At 37.8% G+C, this 24,082-nt stretch overlaps 1 protein-coding gene across 11 annotated transcripts in view; it reads left to right on the forward strand.

Moving 5' to 3' along the window:
• Nucleotides 1-24,082, forward strand: part of trol (terribly reduced optic lobes) — a 1,731,230-nt gene that overhangs the window by 461,155 nt on the left and 1,245,993 nt on the right. For all 11 annotated transcript variants that reach the window (XM_090387691.1, XM_090387694.1, XM_090387699.1 and 8 more), the window contains 2 exons: nucleotides 2,325-2,435; nucleotides 11,313-11,432. In XM_090387691.1, the coding sequence (XP_090243817.1) occupies nucleotides 2,325-2,435; nucleotides 11,313-11,432 (231 nt within the window). The remainder of the gene's footprint in view (nucleotides 1-2,324; nucleotides 2,436-11,312; nucleotides 11,433-24,082) is intronic.

The raw sequence follows: 24,082 nt of genomic DNA on the forward strand, positions 1-24,082 counted from the left end.
ACTGCAACAAGATCTAGGAAATTGGGGTGATTGGCTGAGAAATGGCAGTTGAAGTTTAATATTGACAAATGAAAACTACTATACATGGGTAGTAGTAACCCCAGAATAGCTTGACTGTGTGATACTACACTCAGGGTAGTAGAGAATGAAAAAGACCATGGGGTAATTGTGTAATTAGACCTGAATTTCTCTGAGCAGTGCAGACATGTGCTAGGACATTGGGTTATTTCAATAATATGTAGAAACTTTGCTATTGTATAAGGCCATGGTTAGGCCTAATCTTGGGTACTGAATACTGATCTGGAGCCCTCTCTTTAGCAAGAGATGTAAAGCTGCTGGAATGAGTTCAGAGAATATCCATCAGATTGTTGAAGGGAAGAAAGGATTAAGTTCTGCAAATTGCAATATCTGGAGAGTAGCTGCTTGCTAGGTGATCTGATTGAGATGTTTAAAGCCTTTAATGGAGTGAGAAAGCTGAATGTTAATGGTAATTTTCCTCTTGCTGAGACTGCACACGAGGGGGCATAAATTCAAAATGAGGAAAGGCAGTTGTAGAACAGATGTGTGGAAATTTCTGTTTAGCCAGCAAGTTGTTGATTGCTTGAACAAACTTCTATCATTGTGGAAGTTGATATCTTAAATAAATTTAAGGAAAAACTAGTCACACTTTTGGAGTGAACGGATGGGTGATATGGGTAGTCCCCCCCAACGCTGTATAAGCTTGCTTTTTTGCATCATATGTCAATGCTAAGCTATGCAATGTAGTGGCCAATACATCTGTTTCATCGAGAGACATCCAAACGATTTCTCTAATATTGTGATGAAATTTGCAAATGTTGTCATAAATATCATTAAGCTAACTCTTTCTCAATCAGGTTTGATGTCAGGTTTAATTTATATAAAAATTGCTTAGCCTCGATTGTTTAACTTATTGAAAGTGATATTGCTGTTTACCAGAGTGAGATAAATCCTTTGAAAAATCACTTTTCTCTTCTTTTGAATTGCATAGGCTTGGTTAAAGGCTTTGGAAGTTTTTCTTTGCTTTTCCTTTGCTTGGCTATAATGTGTGATTCTGTTTTCACATGTTGGTCGATCTGGAATTTTTTTTCTTGCATAGAACATTGTTTACAAACAATACAGAATACAGTGCCATCCATAGTAAAATCCTTTCTATAACTGGCAATCCATGATTCCATATGGAGTCTTCTAACAGATTTAATACTTGGCATGTTTACTGAAAACATTTCATCTGATGTGATTGATAGCACAAGAACGACTAGCATTAAAACTGTGTTATTTACGAGAGTATTTTATTTATTTTTTCTTTACTTTCATTTGCTAGAGCTATTTTCTCAATTTGCATATTACTCTCTTTTCAGAACCCTTTTTCCACGTAAAGGTGGTTGTTTTCTATCTCTGCCACCTGCTGGACAACACTCATCGGCAGCCCCTTTTATCAGGCTTTTTCAATGCATCTCTACTGTCCTCCCACAACTCTAGAACAAAGGTTCCGCCTCTACCAGATTTCCACTCTCTGATAGTACAATTCCAGATCATAACATATTTATGTTATGATCTGTAATTGCTCAGCCTCTTTAGTCTCTTTTTCACTATTTTCATATGCTTCCTACTACTTCCCTTGTTTGAAGGTCCTTAGATGGTACTGTTTGACCCAACAGTTATGATTCTCATGTTTACTACATATGGTGTGGTTTATTCTCAAAGCACTTATTTCCTTTCCCCTTTAATGTTGCCCCTATTACCTACTCTCTACCAGCAGTGCTCTCTCAACAACCAGAAATAAACATATTTCTTCCATTTTCCAAAATTACAAGGGGTCCACTGATTGCCTCCCTTTAACATAGCCTTGCCTTTCTTCTACCATATTCTTTATTTATAAAACAATAAAAATATGCATATATAAACTTAACATAAATTTTTTGTAAGATCTTACAAAATGTTTCCCATGTCAGTTTGAGAAATTTTCCCATGCTCAGTGAAATCCCATGCTAATTTAATTGCAATACAATGACTTGTTACGTAATTCTGAGATCAACATTTAAAAAAATTGTCCAGTTAAGGAATATTTAGTATTGCTTATAATATTTGTGTGTATATGCATTTATATCCATTGACTACAGTGGCCACAATATGCAATTGCATATAATCCTAAGTCTAGTGATCTAATATTGTTGGCATGTTATGTATATGTGATTGTGCAACACATTGTCCTTATGTATAATATAATATAATGGGAAAAGTTTCACTGTGTTAAAAATAATGGAAATAAGTTATGAAGGCAGACTAACTTTATTTACTCATAGGAAGATGTGCACAGAATCAGTTTAGATGTCGTGATGGTACTTGTGTTGGATATACAAAACGCTGCAATGGAGAATTTGATTGCCGTGATGGTTCAGATGAAAGAAACTGTGGTAAGAATATTTTGGTATTCTTTAAAATATTTATTAAATTATTAGTATCCTTCGAATCACAGGTTTTAGATTTGCATTGCATATACAGTTTATATTCTTTGTTAATTTGTAAATATAAATTGTTTGAGTTAACACTAATCTGTAGCCATTCACTGCTAAGCAGTTTTTAGAACTGTGCTGTTCCCTCAGGATGAATTGTTGAGGAGGCTTCCATCCTGCAGTGGGTTGATAATGGCTGCACTTTACCTTTTGTTCATTTAAAAAAAAAAAAAAGATGCTTATAATCTAAATCTTTTATAATTACACATTTGTGTAAGCTGCATGTGGGGGAATAAAAACAGAAAAGCCCTACCCTTGCCTGCCACATGACAGCGTGACATGATTTTCTTGTGATCAACCACCCACCCACCCATCCTCGGAATAGTCTACATCAGCCCATGTTCAGGACTCAAGTCTTATCACCGTGTGTGTGTGTGTGTGTGTGTGTGTGTGTGTGTGTGTGTGTGTGTGTGTGTGCACACGCATACTATTTTGTTTTTGTGCCCAAGCATTATATAAGGCTGAGAGGCATATAGGCCTAATGACTGATGAGTATACCAAACCACAATACAGAGAGACAAACAGTGAGCCAGTAAATCAGAATGTCTTATAATGGGGAAACTAAGTTTCCAGACGTTGACTGAAATTTGTGGGGTGGTCACTCACACACTAATAAGACTTCTGTAGATTTATTTCAATAACTATTTTCTACAGTAGCATGTTAGAGCAGCGACAAGAGGAAGCAATATACTTGATCTGGTTATCGGCAATGATTCTTCATGCATTAAGAATCCAGGTAAAAGATCCACTGAGTGGCAGTGATCAGTGTACTAATGTGGAATTTAATTAAAGACAATTACTGTCAAGGGTAACTACAGTGATTTCAGACAGCTTTTAAATTCTATGCAATGAGAACAACTGATGTTACCGACAGCAAATTATAAATGGGAAGCAACTAGGCTTTTCATACTAATTAAGAAATGCTGTTCAAGGCTTAGACCTAAATGAATGTCAGATAAACTGATGAGACTTGTAGCAAAGAAGAAAAAGGGAGTGGGATGCATATAAATTTATCATTTGATACAGAAGCCTATAATATACACTGAGTGATCACTGAATTATGACCACCTACCTAATACTTCATAGGTCCTCCTTTTCCCCTTAGTATAGCAGCTATCCAATGTGGAATTGATTCAATAAGATGTCGGAAGTGTTTGGGAGGTATGGCCAACCACGCTGTGTGTAATGGAGGTGATTGATGTATCTAGACGCCTGATATGCCTTTCTATAGTGTCCCACAAGTGCTCTATGGGATTGATATCGGTGGAGTTCGGAGGCCAGTTGATATGGTGGAAGTAAGAACTGTTCCTTAAACCATCCCTGCACAACAAGTGCCTGATCGCTCAGCACATTGTCATCTTGGAAGACACCATTGCCGTTTGTGAAAAAGTGTAACATAGTGAGGTGTACACAGTCAGCAAGCATTTGACGAAAGCAGAGACCACTGATACGTTGTTCCTCATGCACCAGGGGTCCAAGTTGCTGCCAGTGAAACATGCCCCACACCATACAACCACCACCACTGACCTGCACTTTTGATACTATGCATGATGCACCAAGAGCCTCATGTTGTTGATGCCAAATCCGTAGATGACTATCCACGGTGTGGAATAAATAACGTGACTCATCCGACCAGCACACCTTATTCCAGTCTACTAATGTCCAACTTGCATGCTCTTTGCACCAGGCAAGTCTTTTATGCTAACGAACCTTGGTTAGGAGGATGCCATATGGGTCATCTGCTGGTATAGCCCATACGTGTGAGTGTGCGATGCATGGTCATGCTAGACATTGTTCTGGGGTGCCCATGTTGTATTGGGTAGTCAACTCTTCAACAGTGCTGTGCCTCTACGAGTCGTCTGACCTGGCGCTCACCTCTAACATCAACGTTTCACTGACCTTTGCAATTTTGCTGTTGGGTCATTGTTTGACCATTTTGATGCCAGTCCTGGTACACTTTAACTACGGTGGCTCTCGAACACCCCACCATTTCAGCTGTTTGGGAAATCTAGGCACCAGCTCATTGAGCACCCACAATCTGTCCTTTATCAAAGTCCAATAAATCTTTCCTTTTACCCATCAGGCTACTGAACCACTGACACCTTATCTATGCTATGTAGGCAGACTAACTCTGCACTCTCATACCTTGCGTGGTCATCGGGTCTCATTCAGTTTTCATAGGGGTGGTCATAATTCAGTGATCACTGTGTGTATATACACACTGGTGTTCAAAGAAAGTGCATCACCCCTTAAAATTGTAATTATCGTCTGAATAACGTAAGTATATGGCAATATTTCTTACAGATTACATCAGATAAGATTGACACGTGTAGGTGATGATGTAATATTGCATCAACTGTTACTTTCAGCTGTATAAGTACGCTCTGCAAGAGTTGCAGTTATTCTTTGCTTGTGTCAGGATGGTGAGTTACATGCAGTTGATGCCATGAAGAAAGAGTGCTATTGTCGACCGTGAGTAGATTTCGTTCCAAACTCGAAGAAAAAAAGGAGTGGGTTCTGTTAATAGGAAAAAAGGAACCAGATACAAACGAGTCTCTATGCCAAAACAGGACTGCATTTTGAAGGTGCTTATGCCTTAAAAACCATAAAGCTTCTTCGTCTGAGCTGAAAAAAGAATGGGAAGAACATGCAGGAGTTGGTAGCAAGTGCAGTAACAGTCAGAAGACACCTCTTAAAAAATGGACTTGTAGCCCATCGTCCTAAGAAGAAGCCTATCCTCACACAAAAAAATGAAAGGCCCGATTAATTTGGTGTAAGGGGCATGTCAAATGGACCACTGAGCAGTGGAAGTCAGTTATTTTCTTGGATGAAAAGAAATTCAACCTGCATGGCTCTGATGGGAGACAAACGATTTGCCGTAGACGTGGTGAATACCATCCAGACTGTATGGTGTCTACAGTGAAATTCCCTATCAGCCAAATGATATGGGGATACATTTCGTATTGTGGAGTAGGTCACCTACAGTTTATAAAAGGTTCCGTAAATGCCAATAGATACCTGGCTATATTGGAAAGCAAATTGCTGCCAAACATTATAGACAATTTCAACCTGCCAAGTAACTGCATCTTTCAGGACAACTCTGCTCCTTGTTATCAGGAAAAAAGTGTAAGTAGGCACTTCTGTAGTTACTTTAGCTTCATTTCTGCCTTAGAGGTTCGACAGTAATGTGTTTACATTTGTTACAGGTGAAAAAATGGTTGGAAGAATGGTCCGTTAATGGAACTGTTAACTGGCCAGGAAACAGCCCGACCCTGAATCCTATAGAGAACTTTGGCATAGTGTGGAATCTGCAGTTGCCAGAAGGAAACCAAAGACTTTGTTGAACTTCAGGAAGCCATAATCCATGTTTGGTACGACGAACTATCAGTTGATTATATTCAGAAATTGTTCTTGTCAATGCCTCGACGGTGTGCTGCTATCATTAGAGCCAACTAAATATTACTTTGCACCTGGTGAACTTTTCATTTTGTTTTCCATTTAAAATGATAAACTGAAGCAAATTGAGGGCTTTGATAATTTCAGCCATAATTGTGTTTACCAAAACTGTTGTATAAAGGTTGCAAATGCTCATTTTGGAAAATTTGGGAGCACCTGTCAAATATTACTTTGCTTTGCCTTGCCTTAACTATTAATAAATATCTTTTGTTTATATTTCTATTTGTGATGCTAGTCATTAATGTAACATACCATCGTAGCCTGAAAAACAAGATGCAGGATATTTCAGAGACTGCTGGGAGTCATTGCGGTACAAGTAAACACATGGGTTGTGTTAGGGTAGCCAAGAATAGAAACAGGTGCATGTATACCTGCGTGTACACCAATGCTAGGAGTTTGGTCCTCCGTAGCCAAGTGGGCAGGAGCGGGAGTGCAATAGCACATGCTCTTTGAGTAGACCGGGGTTCGAGCCCCTGACTGCTGAATACGGTCGATCTGCCAACCCGCACTGGACCAGCGTGGCAGATTATGGTCCATTTTCCCTCAGCATGAATTGTTGAGGAGGCTTCCATCCTGCAGTGGGTTGATAATGGCTGCATTTTACTTTTTTTTTTTTTTTTACCATCGTGGAAAAGGGTGGAATTCCTAGGTGATGCACTTTCTTTGAACACCAGTGTATAAATTAGCCTGTAAATATAATATACTTGGATTTCAGGAAGACTTTTGATACTGTTGCACATAAAAGACAGTTGTACAAACTGGAACAGTGTGACATTAAGAGCAAGTTTTTGTTATTGATAAAGGGATGGTTAAGTGGGAGAGGACAGTAGTTATCAATGTGCACTTCTCTTTGTGGACTAATGTTATTAGTGGAGTCCAACACTGTTCAGTGCAGGGCCCAATGTTTTCAGTACTGATTAATGATATTGATGAAGATATATCAGGCTTAATGTCTAAGTTTGCTGAAGATAGAGGTTGGCAGGGTGGTTAATATTAATCAGCATGAAGTATTGCAACAAGAACTAGGAAAATTCAGCTGATGGGCTGAGAAATGGCATTTGAAGTTTAGCATTGACAAATGCAAGGTATTGCATATGGGTAGCAGTAATTCCATATTAACAAACCAACTCTGTTGTACTGGCAGTTTTCACTTCACGAGTTCCCTGGTTTACGAGTTTTTTTTTTCTCAAGTATCAACAAAATCGAAAATATGAACATTAATTGCAAAAAATGAATGTTAAACATTCACAAATACTGCATTTCAAACCACATGAATAGCTATACAGTACAGTGTACCCTGCTTTACGATATTAGTCCATTTTGTATCATGAAAATATAATGTGAACCCAATAAGATTGTTTTTTGGTAATTTTTCCCTCAACCTCGAAGTTCAAATTTTCACTATATAACTCCCTAAAAGGTGGTTTTTGTAGTGTAAATTGTATTAGTTACAAATTCAAATCATTAAATGCACTACACTTTCATTGTTATCATATGTTCTGTTATAAGAACTAATTTTGAACAGCTTTGTGACATTTTTCTAAAGCACATTTCTGGAGGTCACAACCATAAAAAAATAAAAACAATTTGCACTTTCTGGTTTATTGGGCTTTTCTGTTACTGCAAGAAAGTATAAATGGGTAGTAAACTCTATGTTATTGCATTTGCGAAAATACTGATAGCTGGAATTGTGTGGTTCTTGCATTTTTAATGTGAAAATGTGTTTCCCCTTTACTGAAATTTTTAGTCATAAAAATCATAAATAAATTTTCAGGATCTTCTCTTCATTTCTTTTTTTTAAGCTTCGTAAACTTGTTACTCCCCGCAAATCATGTTAGTTGCAATTTGTGTGTTCTGTTAAAAAATACTAATGCACGCTATTGAAATTTAAAAGAAAAGAGAAGATTATCTTGGAAACAAATGCCTCTTGAAGCATATCTGAAGAAGACTACTCCTTGTGCAACAAACCAATGAGTACCGAGCCAGTAATAAGTGATCGAGTGTGCATTTAGTCAATAATGAAGAATAAACATTCTTTAAAATTTGTGAATCATAAATAATTTCTTTATCATTATAATTTGCTTGATTTTACAGGCTACATTTTGATTTCTTTGGATAAATCAATCATTGTTTAAACATAAACTAATTTCATTGTTGATAACGTAACCCCTATTTTGAACATTGTCTATGGGAAATAAATTAGCATTAGGAGAGGCATATGATGCAAGAAAGCAAGCTTATGCAGCATCAGCCAAAAAAAAAAAAAACCCTTCCATTTCACTCCTTCGTTCATTTGAAATACGTGTCCAGCTGAGCCTTAAACTTATTTAGGCTATCAACTTCCACAACAAGGGATGGAAGTCTGTTCCACCAACCAACTACCCACTGGCTAAAGGCAAATTTCCACACATCTATCCTACAAGTGATTATTCTGAGCAAGGTGATTGCTCAGAATGCCCTCTCAGGTGATTATTCTGAGCAAGAGGAAGAATCCAATCGGCATTGAGCATGCTGAAACCATTCAAAGCTTTATACACCTCTATCAGATCGCCTCACCGATGCCTAGTCTCCAGACACTGTAATTTGCAAAACTTAAGCCTTTCTTTGTAAGAGCAACCCTTTGTTCCATTCACTAATCTTGTTGCTCTTCTCTGTAATGAGGCCTCCAGACCTGTATACAATACTCAAGGTATTCCATTGCCTTATACAAGGGAATAATCACCTCCTTATCCCTGCTAGAAAAATTCCTGTATATCATTGACAAGACACCATGAGTTACTCTTGCAGCCCATCTGCACTGCTCAGAGAACTTCATATCTGCCTGCACAATTACCCCCAGGTTCTTTTCATTCTCTACCACTGTCAATGTAGTACCACAGAGTTGATATGTTGCTCTGGGGTTGCTGTTTCCCATATGTAGTACTTTACATTTGTCAACGTTAAACTTCATTTGCCACCTCTCAGCCCATCTGCTTAACCTTTCCAGATCCTGTTGCAGCAGCATAGCATCAGTAATGTCCTTAACAACTCTGGAAACTTGGACATTAAGCTTGATATACCATCATCAATATCATTTATAAATACAGAAAACAGTAATGGACCCAACACTGAACCCTGAGGGACTCCACTAATAACACTAGTCCATGATGAGCAGTGTCCATTGATTACCACTCTGTCTTCTCCCCCTCAACTATCCCTTTATCCATAGCAGTAATTTGCCTCCAATGCCACACTGCTCCAATTTCTGCAGCAGTGTTCCCTGTGCAACAGTATCAAAAGCTATTATAACAAATCGGCCTGGTGTACTGGGGTCCATGGTTAAAAAGAATACAATGATATAAACCAGTAAAAACGTATTTAATAGATAACACAATAAAATACAATAGAAGCTTTGAAGACAGTTGCATCTCTATCAACTAATTTGACTAAATTTTGAATACAATGGATATAGCCGTGTGTGCAGTGGGTGCAAATGGCTACATCCGTGCGCTAAAAGAATTTTAATGAAAAAAATTCTTTTAATTAATTTTCTTATTTTAAATTTTGTTAAATTGAATTTTATTGGGTTAAATTGATTTTTAATTATTTGTTATCTAATGTAAGTTCAGTTTTTTCGTTTTAATTTATGGAGAGTATCATTCGGAAGTGTTCTACGTACTATGTTGAGGTAAACTTTTATTAATCTGATATAGTCCTGTTTTGGTCTCAAATCCACTTAAAAATGGCTTCATCTACATCTTCATAAAGGCATAATTTTGCATGCTTCTGACTGGGTCCCATTTCCTCAAACAGTCTGAGAATCGAAACATGATTTTTCAGAATGGTTGACACACTAATGGCAGGGTTATCAAAATTTAAAGTGATTTTTTTTTTTTTTTTTTTTTAACTCCCCAATCTACATTATTAAGCACTTTCACTTTTTCCACTGCACTCAATAATTTTCTCTTAAACATTGTAAGGTTACTTGTACAGTAGCTAAAACAAAATTGATTTAGGGAGCACTTGTACCTACCATGTAAACAGAGACCGGTGAAATATAGTGAAAGTGTGGATGACTCATTTCTGCAAAACAACGGATGAATTTCTGGGATAAAGGAAAATCATTCTCCCCTGTTTTCTACTGTAAGTACGAGGGCTGTTCCAAAAATTTGTGGACAGATCATTGCTCTGAGTCATTTGGGAGGTTGGTATGGGTCTCCTTTTCGAAATAGCATCCTTCACATTCTATACACCTTTTACAGCAGTTCACTAGCTTCTGAAACATGTGCTGCAGCCCATTTCCTGAAAGGCATTGCAGGATAGCAGATGTGGCAGATTTAACTTCTCGATTTGTGGTAAATTTTTTTTCTCGACTCCTTTTTTTGAGGCTCGGAAAAGCCCAGAAATCACATGGTGCGAGGTCTGTATGGAGGGTGGTCTAGTGGTTGAACACCAATTTTCGATAAAGCTTGCATTGCTGGTTGTGCAACATGTGGCCTAGCGTTATCTTGAAGAAAAAAACCATTCTTGAATAAGAAGTTCCAGTCTTTTTTTTGTGATTGCTCTTTTGAGGTGAACTTACAATGTGTTAGCATAATATTCTCCATTTACAGTTTGTTTCACAGAAACCCAGTGCTGTGGTATTATTCTGCTGGTGTCAAAAAAAACAAATCAACATCAATTTTTTTCGGCGGTGGTGAATCATGGTGTTTTCATATGCTTGCCTGCTGTTTGGACTCTGGATCAAAATGTTTAATCCAGGACTTATCACACATGATTATTTTGAATTTTGAAACCACTAAATTGTGGAATGTTTTAGCTTTTAATTTGGGCTCTTAAGTATTAATCTTTTAAGAGCTAAAGGGATTAATTCTTAATCCTTTTAGCTCTTAATTCATGATTTCAACAGCATCAGCTCGATAGCCTAAAGGTCAGAGATGCGAACAATGCTTACCCAGATCTTTCAATCAGTTTGTTATATGGAAATTTTCTTCATTATATGGAAACTATTTACATTATATTGAAACTATTTACATTATATGAAAACATTATACTGAAACCAAGGGGGAAATCAAAGAAATTCACTAAATAGAAAAATTTGCTGTGTGGAAGTTTGTTAAAGAGGTCTAACTGTATATTAAACAAAACATTGAGGAATGCACTAAGTATTTCATATTATTCTTTTAGAACTTTTATTTAGCATAACTTTTTTTCAAGCTAAATTGTATCTTTGTGTAATTTCTTTAGATATTTAACATGTCTTTTAAAATGTGTTCAAAAGACATTTTGATTAAAATATCCTTTGAACCTATTTTCCTCTTATTCTCATTTGGCTTTTTCTAGAAACCAGACCCCGTTGTAAAGCAACAGACTATGTATGTAGTGATGGAGTTTGTTTAAATCAAACTTTAAAATGTGATGGAAAAGCTGACTGTCATGATGCTGGAGATGAACTAATCTGTAGTGAGTATTTCATAAAATATTATTCAATGAAATTAATTTTTTGTATGGGCAATATGTTTCTGAAAGTTGAGATAGCTAATTTTATATTCAGTAAGGCCTGTTTGGACCTGCCAATGTGGTGGTACACAGAAGCAAATTTGTATAAACTGCAAGTATGGAGTCTTGTAGATAGTACACCAAATACAGTCAGTCCTCATATAGCACGATAGTTGTTCCTAGAAACCCTCGTGCAATATAAACAACAGGCCCTATGGGAAAAATAGGGTTAGGTGCCAACCACCAAATTTTGAACACACATTTGTAACTAAAACATTACTAAACACAAAATCGTAATAAAATACGCAAGTATTTTATTACAACTATTACGTAATAAAATATTGCTAATGCTTTTGCTTCTATCGTAAGCAAACTTGTTTTTTGTTTGGTTTTCTATCCAAACAGATAACAGCCGTTCCATCTCTTCCAATTCTTTGTGTCTTAATCTAATGGATTCTTTGTGTCTTAATCTAATGGATTTTAATTACACTTTGAGTTGTTCCTGCTATGAAAGTTGTTTTTATTTTCTCTGCATTCTTTGTAGTTCTCGGCGTTGCCTCATTTAGGTCTGTAGCACGTGCAATATCACATGGTCTTTCATTTCGCTCAAAGAATTTCACAATTTCATATTTTTTCTCTATCGACAGAGGCGGACTGGCCATAAGCCTTACCAGGGAAAACCCCAGTGGGCCGGAGGCCGCTGTGATTTTGGCCATAAACCATAGTATGAGGCCACTGTAAATTTTCCCGGGTAAGAATTTTTGACCCAGTCCGCCTCTGTTTATCGATATTGCTTTTCTTTTTCTCTCTGAATCTGCAGTGTCTTGACCAGGACGCTTCCTTTTCACACCTTTTAAGTATTTTTCTCATTTTTAGGGAATAAAGCACAATTACAAGATGAGGAGGCACGCTTGATACACATAAACAAAGCTGTGCACGTGTAGCAACTGAATAAACAACACCGTAAAGGCAGAGATACGCTATTAACACCTCACATTTTACTAAAGCACATTTCTAGGGGTTACTACCATAAAACAAAAACAATTTCCAGTTGCGTTTCTGCTAGTGGAATCTGTTATAAACTGGTAGTAATCTCGAGCTAATTGCATTTGCGATTATACCGATAGCTGGAATTGTGTTGGTTTTTATGTTATTATGGTGAAATGTGTTTCTCCTTCACTGATTTTAAAAAAAAAAAAAAAAAACATTGATACATTTTCAGAATCTTCTCTTCATTCCTATCGTGTTGCATTCGGTTGGGGTGATTCTGCGTTCGACTACCATTTCTTGTAAACACAAAGGCGAATTGTGCATAAGCGAATTCAGTTCGTGTTATATAAGATATCGTTCCCCTATTTATAAATCATATATGATCGAATTCGAGTAGTGTAAACACGTGTTATACGAGGACTGACTAAGTATATCTCATTTTTGCCATTCTGCTGATATGTGACAGGCTTGTTATGACCATTATGGTTGTTAGTGTGTTTTTCTATTTATTTCATTGTTACTTGGTAACACAAATTTCTTATAATAATGAGCATAATTTTTATTTGTTAATCCCCATATTTGAATGTATGTATGTATACAGGATGCTTCAATTAAAAGGCAGCAGTGTCTGTCTCATTAGTTGATTTTATAAATTTTAAATTTTTAATAAACAACTGCTTTTTCTCAACGGAAAAGTTGTACCCAGCGCCCATGGTTTTTTCTACAAACGTCATGTTTGTAGCATGAATAGAGGTAGTAGTAGTAGTGGCATGTGATGCAAGATGTCAGACGTGTTCAAAGGCGCTAAGTGGATTTTCTTATTTATTGATTTCAAATTATTGTTTTTCAAAAACTTGATTTAAATTTAGTTGTATAGCATTATTTTGTGATTTTCTGATTAATCTGGTATATTTATTCTTTACTCGACCTTGTAATTGCATAAAAGTATCGGTAAGGGTATCAAATCCACATGTTACAAGTTTCAGCTCCGCTGAACGAGAAGTTTTTTTAGTCATATTTAGCCGCTTTATTGACCAATTGTTACATCAAATTATTTTCTATAAGTAGCTTATAGACCTAGTCAGGATCGTTAGTTTATTCTGAATTGAGACAGTGAGATTTGGAAGTTAATACTTAAGTGTCCATAGATTTACTGTTCGTAACTTGCCGCCATTGTTATACGACACAACGTTATATATCGAACAAGATAGAGTAAACTTAATAGAGTACAGTATATAATATAATATTGTCAATTAATCAGTAAAATCTATTAATTTTGTTAAACTTCGTTGTCAATTAAATTGTACTTTTAATGAAATACATATAACAACTTAAATTACAAAGTAACATAATTAATTAATACATAACTTGATACGGAAGTTATATAAACGGAACTCGTAGATAATACTTGATAGTGAAAAATATATATAGCATTATAACTATGTTGGGATACAAGTTTAGGGTTATAATTTTGTACTGAAATTGAAATTTTATTGAAATTAAATCGAAATCATGACTCAGACCAGAGCAGCAAAGCAAAAGGCTCAAGCTAATGGGAGTGTTGTGGCTCAGGGGAGAACTGAGGCAGGCAGTTTCCCCCTGAATCACAGCCTTTTAAAATGCACTGCTTGCATGAGGTTTGTGGAGCAATCGGATACGGATCATGGTATTGCCATGGGGAATGTCTTTGTGTGTTTGCGATGCAAGGAGTGTAAGGAAATCAGGCGACAACTCAGCATTGTTATGGGCCTATATGAGAGCTTGAAGGACAGGGTGGATGCCCTCGAAGGATCTAAATTGAGGGGCCCATCAAGCTCTCAGCTGCCCACATCAACGCCAGAGCTTGCACTTGGTCATCACGCAACACAGCGGCAACCCCCAAGGCAGAATGCGCTGATCCCAGAGGAACTAGTAGTTGTTGGTGACTATTGTCAGGGAAATGGGGAACATGCTTTGTAAAAAGGATAGGTGGAACAGGACCAGGGTATGTCTGCCAGGGGCAAAGGTTGACGACGTAGAGCGGATATCATCTTTTAAGGGCACAAAAGGTGATATAGTTGTACACGTTGGCACTAATGATATTAAGAGTAGGAGACCGGCGGAATTACTTAACAAGTACAGGTCACTGTTAAAAAAAAACCCGTGAATTAGGGTTGAATTTGAAAGTGCCTGCAATTCTGCCCAGACACGATAGGAGGGAGTATGTGATGAGAGCCTTGTTGATCAATTCGGCCCTGGAAAGATTGTGCAAGGCCAAGGGGTAGAATTTTTTTTTTCAGCCTGGTCTGTACTTGTTAACAGGAGAGACTGCTTCTACAGGGATGGGATACACTTAAATAGAAAGAGTGCAAGAATATTTGCTGATGCTACTGAGGCAGTGTTAGGTTTGTTTGTTTGTTTGTTATTTGGTTTTTAGGAGCATTAGCAACTAAGGCCATATTGCTCCGGGATATACGTTGACCTTTCCGCATCCTCCATATTTGGTGGTAACGGGCTCGAACCCCGGACTAATCAAGAAGCGTGTGCTACGCACTGCTGCTCTTTCCCACCTAGCTACGGAGTTGCCCTCACTGTTAGGTGGGTCGAAAAACTGGTAGCTTGGGGGGATACAAGGACTAGTAGATTAACAGTAGCCACTGGCAGAGGTGAAAGTGATTCTTGCACTGCTTCTATTGGAATGAGCTGAAGCCTGGAAAACAAGGTGCAGGATATTTCAGAGACTGCTGGGAGTCATTGCGGTAAGGAAACACATGGGTTGTGATAGGGTAGCTAAGAATAGGAATAGGTGGATGTATACTTGTGTGTACACCAGTGCTAAGAGTTTGATAAATAAATTTGATGAATTTTAGGTATTGCTCAAAGCATCAAAGGCGGATATTGTTGGGATATCAGAGACGTGGTGTCACACAGATATAAGGAATGCAGAACTGGAATTTGGGCAGTACAACATCTACAGAAAGGATAGGAAGGGAGGAGGGGTTATGCTATTAGTTAAGAAACACATAAAATCCAAGGAAGTGAAGCCAGTCGACATCGCTGGACAGTGCAGTGTCAAGTCAGTTTGGTGTGACTTAAGAATGGGGAGATCAAAATTGAGAGTAGGAGTGTGCTATAGGCCTAATGACTCTGATGAGTATAATATGAAAATGTACAGGGAAATAGAGTGGGCCAGTAAATCAGATAGTCTTATAATGGGGAAATATTAATTTCCCAAATACTGACTGGAATTTGTGGGTTGGTCACTCACACACTAGCAAGGTTTTTTTTGTGGATTTATTGGATGATTGTTTTCTACACCAGCATGTTCAGGAGGCAACTAGAGGGAGTAATGCTCTTGATTTTATTATCAGTAGTGATTTTTCATGCATTAAGAATCTGCAGATAAAGGAACCACTAGGTGGCAGTGATCACAATGTGCTGAAGTGGGATTTACTCAAAGAGGTAACTACCATCAGGGGTAAAGGGAAGGGTTTTGCTTTCGTAAAGGCGACTACGATGGTATGAGACAGTATTTAAATTCTATACAGTGGGACCAACTGATGATGTTACCAACAGGAAATTCAAAATGGGAAGCATTCAAAGAACTTATCTTGGAAGCTACTAGGATTTACATACCAAGTAAGAAATATTGTTCAAGGTTTAGGCCTAAATGGATGTCAGATGAACTAATGAGACATAAGACAGAGAATAAAAATGCATGGGATACATACAAATTAACATGTGACAGAAGCCTAACAAACTAAATGAATATTTTGCATTGACATTCACACAGGAGGAGTTATTCAGCGAGGGGAATGCCAGAGGTGTATTCACCTCTGGCAGTAAGTTAGATAATCTTGTAACAACTCAGAGTAAAGTGGAGGAGAAATTGTTGAAGGTAAACACAAGAAAGGCACCTGGGGTGGATGGGATCTATCCAGTTATATTAAAGGAGGCGGCAAAGGAACTAAGCAGACCTTTAGCCATAATTATTGAGAGCTTCCCTGGACTCAGGGGAGGTACCCATAGACTGGAGATGTGCAAATGTGACTCCAATTCACAAAGGAGGAGGCACCTCCATAGCCAAGTGGGCAGGAGCAGCAGTGTGTAGCACACGCTTTTTGATTAGACCGGGGTTCGAGCCCATGACCACCAAATACGGAGGATGCGGAAAGGTCAGGGAATGACCACCGCATATCCCCGGAGCAATATAGCATTAGTTGCTAATGCTCCTAAAAACCAAAAAATAACAAAATAACAAAGGAGGATGAAAGGCTGACACAAGTAATTATAGACCTGTGAGTTTAACTTCTTTTCCAGGAAAATTAATGGAGGTACTCGTTAAAGAAGCACAGCAGGATCATTTAGACAAGACTCAGTTATAGATCGGACACAGCATGGTTTTGTTAAGGGAAAGTCTTGCCTGACCAATTTGATTCGATACTATGATGCATTCACAAAAGAACTGGATGCAGGGAATAACTTTGATATTATATACTTGTATCTTAGAAAGGCTTTTGATGCTGTTGCACATGGAAGACTGCTGCACAAATTGGAGCAGTGTGGCATTGGAGGCAAATTGCTGCTATGGAGAAAGGGGTGGTTGAGGGGGAGAAGAGTGGTAATCAATGGACACTGCTCATCGTGGACTTATGTTATTAGTGGAGGCCTTCAGGATTCAGGGTTGGGTCCATTATTGTTTTCTGTGTTTATAAATAATATTGATGATGGTATATCAAGCTTAATGTTCAAGTTTGCAGATGACACAAAGGTTGGCAGGGTTGATAAGGACACTACTGATGCTATGCTGCAGCAACAGGATCTCGAAAGATTGAGCAGATGGGCTGAGAGGTGGCAAATGAAGTTTACCCTTGACAAATGTAAAGTACTACATATGGGAAACAGCAACCCCAGAGCAACGTATCAACTCTGTGGTATTACACTGACAGTGGTAGAGAATGAAAAGAACCGGGGGGTAATTGTGCAGGCAGATATGAAGTTCTCTGAGCAGTGCAGACGGGCTGCAAGTGTAGCTCATGGTGTCTTGTCAATGATATACAGGAATTTTTCTAGCAGGAATAAGGAGGTGATTATTCCCTTGTATAAGGCAATGGTCAGGCCACACCTTGAGTACTGTATACAGGTCTGGAGGCCTCATTTCAAGAAGGATGTAGAGCTGCTGGAACGAGTACAGAGAAGGGCAACAAGATTAGTGAATGGAACAAAAGGTTGCTCTTACAAAGAAAGGCTAAAGTTTTGCAAATTACAGTGTCTGGAGAGTAGACACCGGCGAGGTGATCTGATAGAGGTGTATAAAGCGTTCAACGGTTTGAGCATGCTCAGTGCTGATGGGATTCTTCCTCTTGTTCAGAATAATCACCTGAGAGGGCATAAATTCAAATTGAATAAAGATAGATGTGCGGCAATTTGCCTTTAACCAGAAGGCAGTTAGTTGGTGGAACAGACTTGCATCCCTTGTTGTGGAAGTTGATAGCCTAAATAAATTAAGGCTCAGATGGACAGGTATTTCGAACAAACGGAGAGGTAAAGTGGAAGTGTGTTTTTTTTTTTTTTTTTTTTTGGCTGATTAATAAGCTTACTTTCTTGCATCATATGTCTCTACTAATGCTAAAGAAAGCAAGTGTATGAGCTTATGCAGCATCAGCAAAAAAAAAAAATCACACCATTCTCTCCAAATGCCTGTCCAGTTCTTCCTTAAATTTATTTAACCTATCAACTTCCACAATGGCAGATGGAAGTTTGTTCCAGCAATTAACCGCTCGCTGGTTAAAGGTAAATTTCCGCACATCTATTCTACATCTGTCTTTTCTTAATTTGAATTTATGCCCCCTTAGATTCGTAATCTAAAATCCTGAATTCTGATGGGCAGAAGGATCCCATCAGAATTCAGCGTGCTCAACCCATTCAAGGCCTTGTACACCTCTATCAGATCTCCGTGCAGGTGCCTTGTCTCCAGCCACTGCAATTTGTAGAACTTAAGCCTCTCTTAGTAAGAGGATCCCTTGATTCCCCTCACCAATCTTGTTGCCCTTCTCTGTACATGCTCAAGCAAATCTACATCCTTCCTAAAATGAAGCCTCTACACCTGTATACAGTACTCAAGGTGAGGCCGACCACTGCCTTATACTGAGGGACAATCTCCTTTTCCCTGCTTGTAAAATTCCTGTATATCATTCACAAAACCATATGACCTGCCCTGGCAGCCTCTCTGCATTGCTCAGAAAACTTCATATCTGACTGCACAATTACTCCCAGGTTTTTTCATTTTCTACCACCTTAAGTGTAGTTCCACACAGTTGGTACATTTCTCTGGGGTTACTTCTACCCATATGCAGTAGTTTGCATTTGTCAAGGTTGAACTTCAGTTGCCACTTCTTAGCCCATCTTCCCAAATTTTCTAGATCCTGTTACAGTAGCACACTGCCATTACTGTCATTAACAACCCTGCCAACCTTTGTATCATCTGCCAACTTCGACACTAAGCCTGATATACCTTCATCAATTTCATTGATAAATAAGCAAAACAACAGTGGTCCCAACAGCGAACCCTGTGGGACTCCACTAATAACATTAGTCCACGAAGAGCAGCACCCATTGATTACCACCCTCTGTCTTCTCCCACTCACCATCCTTTTATGCATTGGACAACTTAGTATTAGCAAAGGCACATGATGCAAGAAAGCAAGCTTATATAGCATCATCCAAAAAAAAAAAACAAAAAACACACCTTGTTTCATATATCCCCTCGCTCCAAATGTTTGTCAAGGTCTTCCTTGAATCTATTTAAGCTATCAACTTTTACGACAGATGGAAGTTTGTTCCACCAATCAACCACCTGCTGGCTAAAGGCAAACTTCCGCACATCTATCCTAAACAGTCTTTCCTCAGTTTGAATTTATGCCCTCTCAGGCGATTATTCTGAGCAAGAGGAAAAATCCCATCTGCATTGAGCATGCCCAAACCATTCAAGGCTTTATACACTTCAATCAGATCATCTTGCAGGTGCCTAGGCTCCAGACACTGTAATTTGCAAAACTTAAGCCTTTCTTCGTAAGAGCAAATCTTTGTTCCATTCACCAAGCTTCTTGCCCTTCTCTGTACTTGTTCCAACAGCTCTACATCCTTCTTAAAATCAAGCGTCCAGACCTGTATACAGGACTCAAGGTGTGGCCTGACCACTGCCTTGTACAAGAGGATAATCACCTCCTTATCCCTACTAGAAAAATTCCTGTATATCATTGACAAGACACTATGAGCTACTCTTGCAGACCATCTGAACTGCTCAGAAAACTTCATATCTGCCTGCGCAATTACCCCCAGGTCATTTTCATTCTCTACCACTGTCAGTGTAGTACCACAGAGTTGATATGTGACTCTGGGGTTACTGCTTCCCATACGTAGTACTTTACATTTTTCAATGTTAAACTTCATTTGCCATCTCTCAGCCCATCTGCTCATCCTTTCCAGATCCTGTTGCAGCAGCATAGCGTCAGTAGTATCATTACCAACCCTGCCAACCTTCGTATGGCCTACAAACTTGGACATTGTCTGATATACCATCATCAATATCATTTATAAATACAGAAAACAACAATGGACCCTACACTGAACCCTGAAGGACTCCACTAATAACGTTAGTCCATGAAGAGCAGTATCCATTGATTACCACTGTCTTTTCCCACTCAGCCATCCCTTTATCCATAGCAGCAATTTGCCTCCAGTGCCACACTGCTCCAATTTCTGCAGCAGCCTTCCACCATGTGCAACTGTATCAAAGGCTTTTCTAAGGTCCAAATATATGATATCAAAGTTATTCTTTGTATCCAGTTCCTTTGTGACTACATCATAGTATCCAATCAAATTAGTCAGACAAGACTTCCCCTTAACAAACCCATACTGTGTCAGAGCTATCACTGAAATCTTGTCTAGATGATCCTGCAATGCTTCTTTAACCAGTGCTTCCATTAATTTGCGTGGAACAGAAGTTAAACTAACAGGCCTGTAATTACCTGTTTCTCCCTTTGTTCCTCCTCTGTGGATTGGTTCACATTTGCACATGGCTAAGAAGCAAACCATTATGGCTAAGGGTTTGCTTACTTTCTTTGCCACCTCCTTTAATATAACTGGATAAATTCCATCCACCCCAGATGCCTTTCTTGTGTTTATCTTTAACAATTTCTCCTCCACTTTACTCAGTTATTACAAGATTATATAGCTTACTGCCAGAGATGAATACACCTCTGGCATTCCCCTCCCTGAAAAACTCCTCATGTGTGAATGTCGATGCAAAATATTCATTTAGTTTGTTAGCTACCTGAGCAGGATCATCAACAGTTGATCCATCGATATCAAGTGGACCAATCTGATTCATTCCCTTCCTTCTAGAGTTTACATAAGTAAAGAATGGAATGGAAAAGACATAGCAAAGCCTGGAGACACAGCAAATGCTCTTGGTAGAACTTTGAAAAGATAACAAACAGTAGCTCCTATGAACCAGCAGCAGGTCCAGATGAAATAGTATACGTGATGGTACAATTCAACAATTAGATGAAATCATTGTTATATTTGCTCTTTTATAACTGGATATACCTTGAAAATTCCTTTCTAAATCAATTGCACCATGCAAGTCTTATCCTTTTCAACACCAGATAAAGATCCCACAAATCTGAATCACTATCACCCAATAGCCTTAATTAGCAGCCTTGGAAAATTTGAAAAAATGGTAAATGCCTGACTAATGTGGTTTTTAGAAACCCATAACTTACTAAATACAAGTAATTTCTGAAATCAATGTGGTTTTAATTCAATTTCTGTTACTCAATGTGGTTTCAGACCACTTTAGACTTAATGATGAAGGCAGAAATCAACATAAGAAATGTTTTCATAAGAAAACATCTGGTTATGATATTTTTTTGATATAGAAAAGGCATACGACACAGCATGGTGATATGGAATACTTAGAGACATTTATAACTCTAGGATGAGAGGACATCTCCCAATATATATCCATAATTTTTTGCCACAACCAACTTTCCAAGTTAGGATATTAACCACACTATCGCAGGTCTTTATACAAGGAGTGCCACAGGGATCAGTACTCAATGCTACCTTGTTTGTCCTAAAAATCAACTCAATAGCTAAATAAATGCAGAGTACCATAGATGCAACACTTTATGTTGATGATTTCAGCATTTCCGGTCACTTGTAAAATATGCGAACAATAGAGTGCCAACTGCAATCAATAAAGTAATAGCATGGACCCAGAACAATGTCTTTCGGCTCTCTAAGCAAATGACAGATGGAATACACTTTTTTCAGAAAAGAAACTTACACCTAGACCCAGAACTAAAGCTAGGAGAACAGTTAATCCCAATAACATCCAGCACAATTTTTCTTTGACTAACTCTTTATAAACTGACCTTTTCAAATCATATAAAATGTCTTAGAACAAAACTGTCTAAAGCAATTGAATATTCTGAGAGTTATATCTACAACAACATGGGAAGCAGACAGGTTACATCTGTATAGAACCTTGATAAGATCCAAACTCAATTACGGGGCACCAGTTTACAACTTTGCAAGACCCAGCACTTTAAGATGGTTAGACCCCATACACCATAATACCCTATGCATAGCCCTAGGAGCGTATCGTACTTTTCCGGTTCAAAGTCTCTGTGCTGAAGCCTATGAACCACCACTCCACCTCAAAGACAAGTACTACTTTTATCTTATGCAGCTAAAATTAATTATTATTCCAAATCATCCTGTGTACAAAACATATGCACCAATATGGGAAAATTTGGACAGAATACTTCCAACAGCAAACAAACCAGCAAACATAAGCATCAAGGAGCTACTTCCAATTTGGTCTCTTGATTTCAACAAACTAGCAGCCATACAAAATGCACAAAGACCTCCTTGGGATACAATATCACCATTCTGTGATACCTACTTCCATAACTGGGGAAGAAATACCTTACCAGGAAACAGCTTTCAAACAATTATATGCTGCCTGTCTAGAAAAATATCCACACTATACACAAATATATACAGATGGATCAAAAACCAATACAAATGCTGGCATGGCAGCAGTTTTCTGTGATACTACTATAACCCAAGTTCTCCCAACAGAATGTAGCATCTTTACAGTTGAACTACAAGCAGTGAAGTTAGCAATAGACTGAATATGGCACCAAAAGTTACCCCGTAATCTGATCTTCACAGACTCCCTCAGTGTAATGCAAGCAATACAATGTGACACAATGAATCTCCATCCAAATCTGAGACAAATTCAAGCAACTCTTAAGTTCCTGAAAATGCACTCTTTCTTCAACCACCAAAGTGCCATATACAGACTACAGGCAAAACATCAAAGCAAACAGCAAGTAATAATGGCAAAAAATATGGAGCGAGTAAACTTATAAAAACTATCAAAATAAACCAGATTTAAAGAAGTGGAAGTCCAGCAAAAGAGATGTCTGAAAGAAGTAGTAATCCTTGCCAGGTTAAGGATAGGACATACATATCTTATTAATTCCTACCTACTTAGCTGAAGAACTGTCTCAGTGTAATCAGTGCCATGTACAACAAACAGTTAAACATTTTCTACTAGACTGTCCAGCCTTTATAAATGAAAGAAAAATAGCCTTTAAATCCGTAACTAAAATTCAAGATGCTCCTACTTTGAAAAACATTTTAATTGAAGAAAATAATATACAAGAGGTCTTTCACTATCTAAAATTAATAGGCTTTTATAATCAGTGTTAAAAAGAAATCACTGCAAATAAATGTATACAATCAAACTCCCTCTCTTCATCCAGTACTTGGTGAATAATTTTTAATCTGCCATTAATTTGAACAGATGAATTATTTGATGAATTTGAAGTGTTGATCAAAACATCAAAGGCAGATATTGTTGGGATATCAGAGACGTGGTGTCACACAGATATAAGGAATGCAGAACTGGAATTTGGGGTGTACAATGTGTACAGGAAGGGGGGAGGAGTTATGCTATTAGTTAAGAAACTTAAAATCCAGGGAAGTACAGCAAGTCAACACGGCTGGACAGTGCAGTGTAGAGTCAGTTTAGTGTAACATAAGCACTGGGAAAGAAAAATTGAGAGTAACAGTGTGTTATAGGCCTAATGACTCTGATGAGTATAATACACAGCTGTATAGGGTGACCACATTTTTTTTTAGAGAAACTAGGACATTCCCATTTTTAAAGAGGACAAAACTAGGACATGTTAAACTTTTTTATTAACAAAAAATTATGAACGTTATATCATTTATTGATAAAATAGAAATTTCTTCTGATAAAATAAAACAGACATTCTTTTAAAAATACATTTAATACTTTTAAAAAAATTAATATTTTCTAAGATTTTTGGCTGTTTAGTTATTTGATCTTAAAATTATTGCCATTTCTTTTTCATATTATGTGTAGTAAACAATAAGCCTTTATTTACTTCAAACTGTAACAGGTTTCTTCCCTTTTGGTCATTGAATGTTCATCAATGAAGACCGAATATAGAAGGAATAAATACTATAATTTTTAATAATTCAGAACTTAATTCTAAATTTTGACAAAAAAAACACATTCCTTATGCAGTATTTCATCAATT

Source organism: Mastigoproctus giganteus, chromosome 13 (genome assembly GCF_048544385.1).
Source record: "Mastigoproctus giganteus isolate SK-2022 chromosome 13, ASM4854438v1, whole genome shotgun sequence".
NCBI lineage: Eukaryota > Metazoa > Arthropoda > Arachnida > Uropygi > Thelyphonidae > Mastigoproctus > Mastigoproctus giganteus.